The sequence below is a fragment of the Phascolarctos cinereus genome, unplaced genomic scaffold, assembly GCF_003287225.1.
Source record: "Phascolarctos cinereus isolate Bilbo 61053 unplaced genomic scaffold, phaCin_HiC Scaffold_5;HRSCAF=322, whole genome shotgun sequence".
In the NCBI taxonomy this organism is placed as follows: Eukaryota; Metazoa; Chordata; class Mammalia; order Diprotodontia; family Phascolarctidae; genus Phascolarctos; species Phascolarctos cinereus.
In genome coordinates, this window is record NW_027555958.1 from 42,844,122 (window position 1) to 42,859,584 (window position 15,463).

At 47.4% G+C, this 15,463-nt stretch overlaps 1 protein-coding gene across 4 annotated transcripts in view; it reads left to right on the forward strand.

Moving 5' to 3' along the window:
• The window catches only part of RORC (RAR related orphan receptor C), a 33,201-nt gene that overhangs the window by 9,623 nt on the left and 8,115 nt on the right, over positions 1–15,463 (forward strand). For all 4 annotated transcript variants that reach the window (XM_078154849.1, XM_021005359.2, XM_078154847.1 and 1 more), the window contains 5 exons: positions 10,892–10,977; positions 11,266–11,407; positions 12,944–13,438; positions 13,709–13,830; positions 15,080–15,212. In XM_078154849.1, the coding sequence (XP_078010975.1) occupies positions 10,892–10,977; positions 11,266–11,407; positions 12,944–13,438; positions 13,709–13,830; positions 15,080–15,212 (978 nt within the window). The remainder of the gene's footprint in view (positions 1–10,891; positions 10,978–11,265; positions 11,408–12,943; positions 13,439–13,708; positions 13,831–15,079; positions 15,213–15,463) is intronic.

The following is a 15,463-nucleotide window of genomic DNA, read 5'->3' on the forward strand; positions in this document are numbered from 1 at the left end:
GCGCACTGGGCCAGGCTCTGGGGGAGATGCAAAGCTTAGGGTCCCTGCTTTCATGGAGCTAATCATTTGGCCCAGGGATGAGACACAAACATATATTGCTCCAGTTCACTGTATTACATAACTCAGTACCATGTGAGGTCTGAGGGGGAAAGGTCGCTCAATGAGTCAGGGAGGTTTGGCTTTAAAGGATAGTAAGTAGGAATTCAACAAATGAAGGGGAGGGAAGAAAAATGAAAGAATAGGAGACAACATGAGTGAAGACACAGAATTAGTGTGGACCCCTACCTAAAGTTTCCAAAGCTCGCACCACCTACCTCCCATATTCTTTCTGGCCCAAACAAATAGGAAAACTCCAGACTTGATAGTGCCCCAAAGAAGGGAGATATGGCAATCCTCACTACAACCCTGAATGATTGGGTGGCATTTCTAGTGATCTACCCTCCACTCCTCATGCTGCTGCAGTCTTTTGTCTTCAAGAAAGATGGAGAACTGTATGATTTGGAAGGACCTGAGATAACAGGTCCTGGACCAGTAGGAAGTAAAGGGGAAATGCGACCTATTATTATGTTTCCAGAAAACCCAAAAGAGACAAGGAGGGAGAGGTGGAGGGAGAGATGGAGCGGGGAGGGAGAGAAAGAGGTAGAGAGGGAGGGAAGAGAGAGATGGGAGCCCAGGGCATGAGGTCCAGGGACTCAGTCAACTGTCCTCTGTTCCTGGCCCCTGAGGGGCTTTCGTGGAGCTAATCGCTCTATGGAGTGGCTTCTGGCATCTCCTGAAAGGGATGGGAGTTTGGTCCAATAAGTTGGACCTATATTTTGGTCTAATAGGCTAAATCGTGGGGATGGAGTTGAATCCAGCCACAGAGCTCTGGACTCCCAGACTTCCCTGTTCCCTGTGATTCACCTTCCCCACCCCATCCCCCCAAACTACAGGGCCCTCACAGGGTAGTTGTTTTCAGCTTGGCTTTTTTGTTTCCCCTCCTTTCTCCTGTCTCAGACTGCGGGGGTGGCGGGGGTGCAGAGAGGGGATTTCGGGTGGCTGCCTTCTCTTTGTGGCTTTTTGGAGCCCCAGACACTCTCGCCCACCTGACTTTTGGCTCTGATACTTTCTCAGCCCCAGGCATCCAGGTGTGTCAGCAGAAAACTCTTCCCCGGGGTCTGAGAGGGATGGGAATGAGTTGAACCGGGGTGGGGTGGAGGGCACACCAAAGCAGCAGCCACAGTAACGTGGTTCTCCCCAGCCTTTGCCCCCCCCCTTCTTCACCTCCCCTGCGGTGGACCCTAGCCACCTTGGTTTCTAGCATCACAGAGGCTCGGGTCTCTGGTCAGAGGGAAGTGAGAATTAATGTGGGGAGAGAAGGGGGCCACTCTCACCAGAAGTAGGGGAGGGGGCCTGGAGTTCCCTGCTTCTCAGAGCATCCCATGTTGGGAAGGGGATCACCACGTTCAGGGCCAAAGCCTGATCCGAGTAGTGATGAAAAGTGGGGACAAGTGGCTAGAGCATAATCCTCAGGGAGAGAAGAAAAACCAGGAAGTTTAGAAAAGGGGGGAAGATAGGAGTTGGGGACAGGAGAGGCTGGAAAATCACACTCATCTCCCTTTCCAAAGGAGGGATCTTGCTACAGAGGAGAGGAGAGCTTACTTCATCCTCAGGGACTCCCTTGGGCTCAGGCAATTGGGAGAAAGTAGGAACAGGGTAAGACACAAGAGAAGGAAGGTATGATGGGATTAGAATGAGAGAGGCAAAGAGCTAGTCGGAATTAGGGGTAGGGGGCAGCTAGGTGGTGTAGCAGATAAAGCACTGGCCCTGGAGTCAGGAGGACCTGAGTTCAAATCCAGCCTCAGACACTTGATATTTACTAGCTGTGTGACCCTGGGCAAGTCACTTAAAGCCAATTGCCTCACCAGAAAACAGACAAATAGAATTAGAAGTAGGGGATGGAAGGAGAATTTCCTAGTCCTAAATGTGGGTATTAGGCATAGAATCAAACTCTTAGAACTTCTAGAAAGAGCCTTAAAAATCCAGTCCCACTCTTTCACTTCCTAGATAAAGAGACCAAGGTCCAGAGAGTGGAGCAATTTGTCCATGGTCATACAGCTTGTTAAGCGGCAAAGCCAAGATTTTAACCTGAGTTTTCTGGCCTCAGGTCTAATGCTCCTCCTTTAACCGTCCCTGAATTCTCTCTTTAGCTGAGGATCTCCCTGGCCTGCCTTCCCCCTAACCCTGCATGGGGTACCAGCACATACTCCCTGGCCAGGTTCTTAATCCCATCCAGACTTCTGCCTTGATATTTTAAAATTAGCCTTTTGGGGAGAAAGGAAGGAGACTGATTATGAGCCTGAGCAGAGAGCAGAGAACTCGGGAGAAGAACCAGGCCAGTGGGATCCTCATTATAAAGCCTTTTCTCATTTTCATCCAGATGAAGCCAAGGAGATCCCCTCACCTCCAGAACTGTGGGTAACCCTCTTGAAGAAACTGGTAGTACAGTAGATAGAGCACTGGGCCTAGAGTCTGGAAGCCCCAAGTTCAAATCCAGACTCAGACACTTACTAGCTATGTGAACCCTGGGCAAGTCACTTAATCTCTGTTTGCCTCAGTTTCCTCAAAAGGGAATAATAAAATAGCCCCTACTTCAAAGGGTTGAGATGAAATAGGAAGCTTGGGGAGAAGAGCCCTAATTATTTCTGTCACATTTCCTTCCCCATACCAGGTACCAATTGGATGTTGTGTGTTAGGGGTAGTGGGATGGAGGGATGATTACACAACAGCAGCCTGTGTCAGCAAATATAGGCTGGACTACCATCTCCTTTACCCTCACAGCACTTACAACAGCTTGTAATTTTAAAAGTTTAACAAAGTACTTTGCTTACAACAACCACTTGAGGCAGATAGTATCATTCCTATTTTACTGGTTAGGAAACTCAGAGAGGTTAATTGATTTGCCCAGGGTCACACAGCCAGTAATAAGTGTCAGAGCTGAGACTCGAACCCGTATCTCTCCATTGCCCAAGCTCAGTGCTCTTGTTATCAGGCCGCCTCTCATCCAACGCTGTCTTCCACTTCCCCTCCTCTCTGGTAAAGGACACTGTCAAGGGCCAGCCCTGCCATCCCTGGGTGAGGAGGAAAGAGCCAAGAAACCATTCCACCAATGTCTTTCTGGACATTGCAGTGGAATGAATGAATTAATGAATGGGAGAGCTCAAGCACTTCAGAGCAACAGGGGTAGGAGACGTGAGAATGGAGATATTGAGAGAGTCCTTCATTGAGCCATCCTCTTCCCTAGTGATCTCTAGACTCCATCTGCTCCATCTTCCGTCCAGGCCCAGGGAGGAGCTGTCTGGCACTGAAGAAGAGGAGAGCAGAGGCTGATCTCCAGAAAGTTCTCTCCCTGATATAGAAGGGTGTGGCACAAAAGTGTGTTCTGACCTCATCAGTAACTATATATAGTTAGTTAGCGATCAACTCTAATGTCCCCCCCCCATAACTCTAAACAGGAAGGAGGGATAAAGGCTAGACCCAGGGAAGACCTTCCCGGGGGTAGGGGTTGAGTCTAGCTGTGGGAGTTGGGGAATTCGGGGGCTGAGCTGGGCTGCTGCTGACCTTTGCTTGGCTCCAGTTCCTGGCATCATCTGGCCCTGAGAGGGGAGAGTTCCCGGCAGACCAGATCCTGGGCATCGTTTTGAGTAATCCCGCGGTCTGTCCATGACTCACCTTCTCCCTACCCCTTCTCACCCCCCATCTCAGCCAGGGCTTTTCTCAAGGGGCCTGGGGTTTGGAGGTGAGTTCACCGAGCTGTTTTTTGGTTCTTGGCCTTACCCCCCACCCCAAACCTCAGACACTTTCTCTTTGAGGTTTTGGGAGGGTGGAAGTACGGGGGTTATGGGAGGGGGGGAAGGGAGTTTGGCAAGGGCCCGCCAGAGCTGGTAAGGGCTAAGGTACTGGGCACTGGGCCAGAGAGAGTGTGGGCGTGTATGCTCGTGTGGGCACACACTCCACAGGACGGGGCTCTCTCTGTCTCTGTTTTCATCTCTCCGTTTCTGAATCTTTCTCATTATCCCTTTGTCTCTGTCTCTCCAGGTCTTGGTTTGCCTGTTTCTGACTAGTTCTCTGGGCCCATCTCTCTGTCTTCCTTTAGTCTCTATCATCTCTTGGTACGTCTCTTTGTCTCAGTCTCACTCTCAGTACCCTGCCACTGTATCTCTTTATTCAAGTTTATCTGAACTTTAGCTTCCCAGCCTGTAAAAAACAATCTAGCTGGACCAGAATGTCCTCTGAGGTCTGCCCCAGCTACTATGTCCTGTGGTTCTCTGTGATTCTCTCTCTGAGTACCTTGTAGAACTAGCTGTGGTCTGTGGGACCTTGGTCAAACCCCCAGACTCCAGCCCAGGACTTTTTGTAGTTCAGTTTGGGCCCTTTTTCTCTGTGGGAACAATAGAGACTGTGACCTCAAGGTGGGGTTCTAAGACCATGTCTAGTACAGGAGGGAGCCAGGTTCCAGCCACTTGGTCAGGAGAGATGTGTCCGAGGTCATACACTGTGGTCAGCACATGCACGCACACGGATGTGGCTCCTGAGGACGGGAAGCAGGAAGAAGGACCACAGTGGCTAGCAGGCAAAGAGCTCGGATGCTTGGGTTCCCACCTTGGTTCAGTTTACAAATCTCCACCCCCTGTCCTTGACCTGCTAAGTTATTCTGGGCCAGCTTCTTCCCTCTTCATGCTCAGATCCTAGAAAAAGGTGACAGACACCCCTAGGCTTCTTTATGTCTTATCCCCACATCTATAAGCACACGTACATGTCTATTAGTGTGAGTGTACTCACCTATGGGGAAACGTGATAACACAAATGAATATAGCACTTCGCAGCTTACTCAGCACTTTGCTCAAATGAGATATGGAATAAAGACTGGGCCTGTGATTTTTAAAGGGAACTTCCAGATGATGAAAGTCTTTACTAGCACAGGTCAGCACCTTCTCTGCAGCCCATAGTCTAAGAGTTTCTTAGAGTACTAAGTGACTTGCCCGAAGTCATATAGCCAGTATGTGTCAGGTAGGATGCACGACACAAATGTAGACTGCTATTATTACTTTTTAACAACAGTCCTATGACATAAGTAATGCAAATATTATTATCTCCATTTTGCAGTTGAGAAAACTGAGGCTTACAGAGATGAAGTGACTTGTCCATGGTCAACTCATAGCCATTATGGAGGACCAGACCTTGGCAAAGCTATAAAGTAGAATTGTGGGATTTCAGAGCTGAAAAGACCCTTAAAATTCATCCATATTTGAAACCAAAGCCCAGAGAAGGGTGATGACTTCCCCAAGGTCACACAGCTAATTAATAACAGGCTGGTGTTGTTTTTAATGTCCCTTTTTTTTAAGCATCTTTGTGGCAGCACTGTCCCACTCCCCCCTCCCAACACACACACACACACACACACACACACACACACAATGCCAACATATTCTTTCCTTTTTCCCCCAGTTCTCACTTCTTGGAAAAGAATTTGAGAGACTCATTTGTGCTAATATGTGAATGGCTAGTAATGAATTGTTAACTGATCCCATGAGTATTTGCATTTTATCTCCTGAGTATACCTTAAGCCAAAAGAATGGAGTTCAAATGGTGGATTTTCTTGTTTTTGCTTTTTGTTTTATTTTTTAATTGAATTTTATTTTATTTCTAGCTCAAAATTCTCTCCATCCCACCTTCCCTTCCCCTGAAGGCAAAACCTGTTACAAATAAGTATAGTCCAGCAAAAGAAGTTTCCACCAAGTCAGGAAGGAAGGGAGGCAGGAAGGAAGGAAAAAAAGAAATATGCTTTAACCTACATCAGCTCTCTATCTGGAGGTAGATAGCCTCTTTCATCATGAATACTCTGGAAGTGTAGTTGGTCATTATGTTGATGAGAAGTCTTAGTTTTTCAAAGTTATTTATCTTTACAATATTGTTGTTACTGTATAAATGGTGCTGGTTTTGATCACTTCCCTTCGCATTAGTAGATACATGTCTGCCCATGTTTTTCTGAAAGCATCCCTTTCTTTACTGCTTACAGCACAATAGTATTCTATCACCTTTGTATACCATAACTTGTTCAGCTATTCCCCAATTGATGGGCATCTCTTGTTTCCAATTCTTTGCAACCACAAAAAGAACAGCTATAAATCAAATGTAGATTTTCATAGGATCATAGATCACACAGAAGTGACCTTAGAGACCATCCACTCCAACCCTTCATTTTCATGAGATTTGGACTCACCCGAGTTTACCTAATTACTTAAAGGCGGAGTTAAGACTTGAACCCAGGATTCTCTGACTCTAAACCAAGTACCCTGATGCCTCTCGATATCTGTTTTTCATAAAATATAATGCCCAGAACATTAGACTCCAAATATGGCTCAACCCAGACACGGTAGCCATCATCCCCTCATTCTGGATACCGTCCCCCCCTTAATGTGTTTGTTGTTCAGTCATTTTCAGTCCTGTCCAGCTCTTCATGAACCCCATCTGGGGTTTTCTTGGCAAAGATACTAGTGTGGTTTGCCATTTTCTTCTCCAGCTCATTTGACAGATGAGGAAACTAAGGGTTAAGTGACTTGCATAGGGTTACACAGTTAGCAAGTGTCTGAGGCTGGATTTGAACTCAGGAAGAGGAGTCTTCTCTATCTGTTCTATCCACTGCGCCAGCTAGCTGCCAGCTCCTTTAATGTATCCTCTAATAGTGTTAGCTTTTATTTTGGCTTCTATGGCACATTGTGAATGTGTACTAAGCTTACAATCCACTAAAACTAACAGAACTTTTAAACATTTTCTTTTAGATTAATTACCTTAATTATTTTTAGCTTTCAACATTCACTTTTATAAGATTTTAACAGAACTCTTAAAAAAATTTTAAGTTTTATTGATGCCTTTTGCTTTTATATCACAGTAGTGTCCTAGTATACCTCCACCTTGACCCCCTCTCTTATAACAACAGAAAACACTGCAGAAAAACTGATTGATAGAATAACTGCATCTGGCAGTGTATGTAATATTCCATACCTGTAGTCCCCCAAATCTCTATTAAGAAGAGAGAATTGTGTTTTATTATCTGTTCTCTGGAGCCAAGATTGGTCATTACAATTAATCAAGAGTACCCCTGCCTTTTCATATCATTTAAATTTACGTTATATAACCATTGTGTATACTTCGTTCTGCTTACTGTGATTTGCATCAGTTCATCTAAGCCTTCCCATATTTCTCCAAATTCCTCATATTTGTCCTGCCTTACAGCACAATAATATTCCGTTGCATTCAAACACCACAATCTATCCCACCATTATCCAATCAATGGGTACTCACTTTGTTTCAAGCTTTTTGCTACCACAAAAAGCGCTACTATGAATATTTTTTGTGTACATAATGTTTTCCTTTGACCTCCTTGTCGTGGTGGGATTGCTGGGTGCCCCCCAGATCTTTTTTCACTTGAACTGTTAGCTAGCCACAACCGTTCTGTCCTGTACAGGGTCAAAGTTGATGTCTGGAACCCAAGGACAGGATTTTTCATTTCTTCCTTTTAGATGTCATCCTATTAAACTGATCCATCACTTCAGCCTACTGATATCTTTTGAGATCCAGAATATGTCATTTACTGGGTTTGCTATCTTTTCAAGCTTCCTATCCTTTGCAAATTGCATACATTAATCCCAGTCATTAATACAATATTGACAAGCAAATGGTCAAAGCCAGATCCCTAGGGATCTCTCCACTACAAATTGTCATCCCTCCAAATTGACGTCGTCTCATTAATTAGTACTATTAGCATCCTAGTTATTCAACTAAGTCCAAGTCTGCCTAATTGTATTATCTACTGCATGTTCCTCGAACTTATCCTGAAGTATATCATAAGAGCCTTTATCAAATGATTGATTGAAATTTTGGCACACTACATCTTCAACGTTGCCCCGGTATAATTTTTTTTTTTTGATGGGGGAAGGAGGTTGAGCCTGTGATTGGTGCAGTGGATTCCCGAGTGAGCAAACTCCTTCCAATGCAGATTGTCAACTTTTCTTCAACTTATAATCTTAAATGTCTGGATCCCTTTGAGGTTAAGTCACTTGCCCAAGGTCTTATAGCCAGTATATTTCAGTGACAGGACTTGAACTCAAGTTGTCCTGAATCAGGGCCAGGACTCTATTCATTACTCCATCCTGCCTTTCTTCCAGTTTAGATTTTTGTTCAGTCATTTCAGTCATGTCTGGCTCTTCAAGGCACCATTTGGGGTTTTCTTGGCAAAGATATTGGAGTAGTTTGCCATTTCCTTCTCTGGCTCATTTGACAGATGAGGAAACTGAGGCCATCAGGGTGAAGTGACTTGCCCAGTATCACACAGCTAGTGTCCTAGGCCAAATTCAAACTCGGGTCTTCCTGAAAGTTTAGATACACTGTCAAAAATGAAAACTCTGTTAGTCTGTCATAATCAATGTAAAACCATTCTGGTGTCTAGGAATCGCCCCTTTTCAAGCATTGGTCACCACCTAACACCATGCCTCATTATAGAGAGCTACTTGATTTACTTCAGTGAAAGGCCATACCCCAAGGAAGTGTTGGAGTGAACTGAGTGGACCTTATCCACGATTCCACATTCCACATTCAGTGTAAGTAAGTGGTGAGAGTCTAGAAGTAGGTAACATTAAGTGTTATGTTCTCTACCCTTGGAGGCAGGATCAACACATAGAAGAGCCAAAGAAACCCCCTCTACACCTTCCTGCCCAGGTTTCCCCCTCACTCCCTACTGGGGCCTCAGTGACCTCCCACTGGGGCCAGAGAGGAGGGCTTGGCCTGCGGCAATACCGAAAATATCTACTGTGGCTGGAAGCAGCCTCCCTGGGCTACCCTCTGAGGTGAAGGGAGGGAGGCCACGCCGGGGGGCTGCGTGCTGGCCTGCGCTACTAGTCGGGAAACAGCAGGGCACTGATAAGCACAAAGCGAACAAAGAGAGAGGAACCTGGTGGCCAGGAGCAAACCACAGGGATGGGGGTGGGGGGAGAGCAGGGCAAGCACAGACCCCCAGAGTCACAAAGAGAGAGGGAAAACACGAGGGTCCTGGCCTCAGAGATCTGGGTGCCAGACGTGCTGACAAGCCTTCAGATGTGCACAAGGCCATACACACTCTGATATACACATACGTCCCATTTCAAACATATGCATGCTCACAAAAATCCACACCTGCCAATATACTTGTGCCCTCTATTCTTTTTTGCTGTTACAAAATTCATTCACAGAATCAGAAAGCGTTTATTAAGTGCCTACTATGTACCAGGCAGCAGTGAAACAGTCTCTGCCCTTAAGAACCTCACGGTCTAGCCAGGGAAGACACCGTGTCCATACACAGCAGATACAAGGTCATTTGGGGGAGGAAACACCAGCAGCTGAGGGAATCAGGCAAGGCTCTGTGTAGAAAGCGGAACCTGAACTAAGCCTTGAAGGAAATGAGGGAAACTAGACCTAATGACAGCCCCTAAGTAGTTCCTGAAAGCCATAGGGTTCTCTAACACCCACTAGACCAGGGGTGGGAAGCCTGCAGCCTCAAGGCCACATGTGGCCCCCTAGGACCTCAAGTGTGGCCTTTTAACTGAATCCAAACTCTGGGGACCTAGAGGTCCACATGTGGCCTTGAGGCTATAGGTTCCCCACCCCTGCACTAGACACATTTAATCTTAGTATGATATAAGGGAAAGAGCAAGAAATCGAGTCAGGAAACCCAAGTCGTCATCATCTACCACTCTTTCGCTAACTGGTTGTGTGATCTTGCGTAAATCATTTTATAATAATAATGATGATATCAATGATAATGATAACAGCATTTATATAGCGCTTGTGTGTGTGAAATATTAACTTATTTTATCCTCATAGTAACCTTGGGAGAGGAGTGCAATTATTATCCCCATTTTATAGATGAGGAAACTGAGGCAAACAATTAAGTGACTAGCTCGGAGGTACTTAGCTCGAAAGTGTCTGAGGCTGGATTTGACCTCGGGTCCTCCTGATTTCAGGGCCCGTACTCAATCTACTGCGCCACCTAGTGCACAATTTCGTCTATAATTAGGGGATTTTAAGCCAAATTACCACCAAGGTCCCTTCAAGCTCTGATATTGTGATTTGTGCATATATACTCTCCAGCAGGCTTACATGCACACATGTATTCCAGTATACAAACTCATTAACGTCTATATGCATGCCCATACACGCACCCTTTAGCATACACACATACACATATGTAAATCCTGGATCAGTAAGCCAGTCCTACCCTTTGCTTTCCAGGTACCCATCAAGAAGCTGTTTTGAGCCCCACAGCGACTATACTTGTGTCCCTATAATCCCCTCCACCTCTGTCATCTCTTGAACTCAACACAAAAAGCATATTGCGACAGCATGGGCCCAATCCTCCCCCCTCTGAGCCTGGTGCCCAGGTGCCCCTAGCCCAGCCCACCACATCCTCCTCACTTGCTCCGTACTCTGCCCGTGGGAGCAGAGCCTGGGGTGAGGGGTGGGGAAGAGAGAGAAAGCAGGGCTCCTCAGGCGGGAAGCAGGTGCTGCAAAGTAGAAGGGACTTGGGTCCTAAGGCGGGAGGGAAGTATAAAGGGTCTCTGTGACTTGAGGGTGGGGTGGGGGTGGGGGAACAGGTGGCTTCTTTGTACATCTGCTGTGTTTGCCACCCTACAGAGCTGATGCTACTTCCCTGACTTCCTGGTCTTCTCCCCAGCCCCCACAAATATTCAGCTTCTTCCAGGGGTTCCTGCTTCCCTCCAAGTTTTGAGAGAGAAACTGAACACTCAGTACCCAGACTGAATAAGGGAGTGAAACTTTGGTTTATGTCTAATCCATTCTTTTTCATACTTTCTTTCAGCTCAGATTGAAGTGATCCCTTGTAAGATCTGTGGGGACAAATCTTCTGGGATCCACTATGGGGTCATCACCTGTGAAGGTTGCAAGGTGAGATACACATATGCTTTTTGGCAAGCAGAGGGGGGGGAGTGGCATGCCAGAGAAATGTGGGACTCAAAAGCCCCTATTTGATCCTTGGGAATATCCTAGGGATAGTCCTCAGAAGAGACACAGCATCCAGGGAAGAAGGTGGGGAGATGGCCAGCGTGTCTTTCAATGAAGATCTCCGCACACAAGCATTCTATCCCTAGATGTGGTGATATAGAGTGAAGGGAAATCAGGGAAATTGAGGAATCTGAAGGGAGCAGTCTTCTAATCCTAACCCTTTCCCACCAGGGTTTCTTTCGCCGGAGCCAGCAATGTAATGTAGCATACTCCTGTACCCGACAGCAAAGCTGCCCCATAGACCGTACCAGTCGGAACCGCTGTCAACACTGTCGCCTGCAGAAATGCCTGGCGTTGGGCATGTCCCGGGATGGTGAGGCCATGCAGGGAAGGCTCCCTGGCTGCTACTCAGGACCCCTCCTTCTATGGAGTCTGTAAATGGGGGTCCTAACTAGCTAAGCAGGCAGAAGACATCAAAGTGCTTCCTGAAATCTTAGACTTCTGTAGGGCTAGCCAAAATAGCAATAGTTTTGGAGTTAAGAGATACTTGGTTTCAAGTCCTAGCTCTAACACTCACTAATTTTGACTTTGGAAAAGTCATTGAACTTCTCTGTTCCTCTCTCTCCTCATCTGTAAAATAGGGATAAAAATATTTGTACTACCTGCTTCAAAAGGGTCTTATGAGGAAAATGGTTTCTATAGCTAAAGCGACTACAGAAATGTGAACAGAGAAGGGTGACTCTCCTCCCCACCCCAAAAATTCCTCAGGCCCTGGTCTTTTTCCATCTTTTCTTCTCCAGGCTAGATGGTTCCCAATTCTTTCTCTCTCTTCTCTGGCCCCATCCCTCAGACCCCACCTGGTTCCCTATTCTCCCTCTTCCCTACTTCCTATACCTCTCCCCCTGTGAGGATTTATTAAGCATCTACTATGCTAGGTGCTGGGATACAGATACCAAAAAAAAAAAAGAGAGAGAGAGAGAAATGAAATGACTTCTCTTTGGTCCCTGGGAGCTAACAGGAAAAGTTGGACCAGTGAGTGAGCAAGACTGAAAATAGCCACAATTCCTAGCAAAGAGTCGGGGGAATAGAAGATTTGAGCCTTTTGTCTATCTCCCCAGCCACTCACCTGACACCCCACTGACAAGGGAGCTGAGGGAAGAGGCAGAGTTAGTGGGGGGAACAAGAGGAGGAAAGAAGGGGAGGATGGGATGATGTGACACAAGAAACCAGAAGGAACCTGTCAGCACTTTTCAGTGCCTGAAATAACCAGCAAAAGGAAACACACAGGCGGAGAGCTGGCCTGGGGTGTGAAGGGAGGCAGAGAGGGGGGCTGTGCCTCCACACCTGGGAGGGGCTGAAGGGGGTAGAAGGGCGGGGAGCGAGGGGGGAATGAAGGGGCAGGAAAGAGAGTCAGAAGAGGATGTTCAGAAACAAGCCGCTGAGCCCTGGGTTGGGCTGTGGTGTGTATCTAGGTCACCAGGGAGCCTGTATGCCTGACCACATGGAGACCTGTGTTCACAGCTCTCCCAGCTCTTCTTCCTCCTGCCTCCTGGGCAAGGGGGGGTGACCCCAATACAGAACCCCATCCCATAGTCAAAGAGTCCAGATGCTTTAGCCTTCCTGCTTTCCCCACTCTTGATAGCATCGCTTTGGGAAGGTAGTATCACTTTGCAGCGTGGAATGTAGGAAGAACATAACCAGACAGGTCCCTGGAACACCTGGAAGGAGAAAGGTGAGAGAGGGCCTCACGGTGGGGTCCACTGGAGGATACAGATTCTCCAAGGAGGAAGTCAGAGTAAGACAGAAGAGGGTCTGTTGTCAGCCAGCCAGCTGTCAATCATGCAGAGGCACCTCTTTCTCCACCACCTCTCACCCCAACAACTCTGATCTCTCATCGGGCCTCTTCCAGCTGTCAAGTTTGGCCGAATGTCCAAGAAGCAGAGAGACAGTTTGCATGCCGAGGTGCAGAAGCAATTGCAGCAGCAGCAGCAGCAAGTGACCACTCCCCCACCTGCAGGGACCAGAGGAGCAGACACCCCTGCCTATACCCTTCCCCTCCCCAATGGACAGCTACCCCTGGGCTCCTCACCTGACCTGCCTGAGGCCTCTGCCTGCCCCCCTGCCCTTCTCAGCACCCCAGGCCCTGGACCCTCCTACCCTAATAGTCTGGCCAAAATGGGGCTGGCCGGGGCTGTGTACTCCCGGGGGTACAGCCCCGATCGGGCAAAGGTGGAGGTCGGCAGAGCTTTCTATGGCTTGGGGAGCCAGCTGTCCTCTGACAGGTGTGAACTCCACATTGGGGAACCCCGACATCTGGTGCTTGGGGAGCCAAGCCAAGGGAGGGACTTGTACAGCAGCCCCAGCTTCCGCCTCGAACTCCCCAACGCCTCCCTGACTGAGATTGGTAAGCAGCCAGAGATGGGGGCAGGACCAGCCAGGCAGCTTCTCTTTAAGTAGAGAGGAAAGATAGGGAAGGAACTGAGGTCAGGGAGGGGTAACGGATTCCTAGGGGTTCCCAAGACAGAGTTCGAAGAAAAGATAGAGACACACCGAAACTCAGTCATGAGGGGTGGATGGTCCTAGGTGGAAAGCCAGAGGGGAGGATAGTCTAATGGGGGGAACTCCCGTATGGCAGGGGAGAACTGAGGTTCAGCGTGTGCCTTTCCGGCTGCAGAGCACTTGATCCAAAACGTCTGTAAGTCCTATCAAGAGACCTGTCAGCTTCGACTGGAGGACTTGCAGAGGCAACGTTCCAACATCTTCTCCCGGGAGGAGGTGACCAATTACCAAAGAAAGGTAATGATTCAGGGGCCAGACCAAAAGGGTAAGGCAGCTCCATAGTCATCAGGAAAGTCCAGAGAAAGAGAGGGGGACACACACACACACACACACACAAATGCACACCCAGGTGAGGGAAGTTGTGTCTGCACACAGTTTTGTTCAGGTATGTACATCTATGGATGTCAGTATGTTGAGAAACTGGTCTCAAAAATCTCAGAACTGGATAGGAACCAAATGTTCATCTAGTCTAACACCCTCATTTTACAGATGGGGAAAACTCAGGTCTAGAGAAAGGGAGTGACTGGCCCAAGGTCATATGGCTAGTAAGTGGCTGAGATGGAACTGGAAAGCAAGGTCTCCTGACTCCCCAATATGGTACCCTTTCCACTTCAGCAATGTGAATCTCAGAATTGTGGCTTTTGTTCGCACCTCATTGAATGTCCTCACCACTCCTCTCTAGTAAACGCCTGCCCAGTCTAGGCCTACTTTAAATTCTAGCTCCTTCCCCTAACTACTTCAATCCCAATAGTGATCTTTCCTTCTGAGTTCCTTACAAAATGAATCACTCATTTGGGGACTTACTATATATACTACTTTGTATTTAGCATGTGTATACATGCTTCCTCTCGTCAACTAGACTAAAAGCTCCATGAGGGCAGGACCTCCTTTGCACACATTTTGAATTCCCCATAATGCCTTGGAATAATAGTTCACATTTCTATAGCACCTTAAGTGCTATAGATTAACTGTATATGAGCCTTGCCAAATTTCAAAGCTCTAGAGCTGACCATGCTCCAGAACAAAAGTGCTTCCCTAGCAACAACTCCATGAGGTAGGGAATGTGAATATCATCATTCCCATTTTACAGAAGTCAAGAAAGGCCCAGAGGAGGGAAGAGAGTTGACCAGGGTTACGTAGCTGATAAGTAGTAGAGCCAGGATTCAAATCCAGATCTACTGACTCTGAATCCAGTTTTCTCTCCACTACACTATGGTGTCTATAATGGCACTCAAATATTTGCTGATTGTCAATACATTTTTTGTATGTCTACGCTACATGTTAGTGCACGTATGTGATTTCAGGAAACAACGCAGACCATAGTTTGCTTGGGTTCCTTCACTGAATGCTGTGAAGGAGTTAAATAATCAGAGTAGGATCCCAGGGGGTCATATGGGGTTGAGGGTGGAAGGAACCTTGGTCATGGTTGGGGGGCTCTGACTTGTGTCTTTTCTCTTCCCTGTGGTGGTTTTTCTCCCATCCCAAGTCAATGTGGGAGATGTGGGAACGCTGTGCCCATCGGCTCACTGAGGCCATCCAGTATGTGGTGGAATTCGCCAAAAGGCTAGCAGGCTTCATGGAGCTGTGTCAGAATGACCAGATTGTGCTGCTCAAAGCAGGTGCCAGGAGTGGGCTAAGAAGGCTCGTGTTGGGGACTGGAGGGGTGAGGACAGAGAATATGCTGGGTATAGGTCAGGGAAGGTGTCTAGAAAGACCTAAAGGGAGAGGTTCTCAGGAAGAGAGCCAAAAAGACTAGGAGGTTTCTTGTCCATTGTGGGAGCTGAGATGGATTTGGGGCTGAGCTTGGGGTATTACCTTGGTACCACTCTCCACTTTGCAGATGTTTTCTTCTGCCATTTCTCCCTTCTTC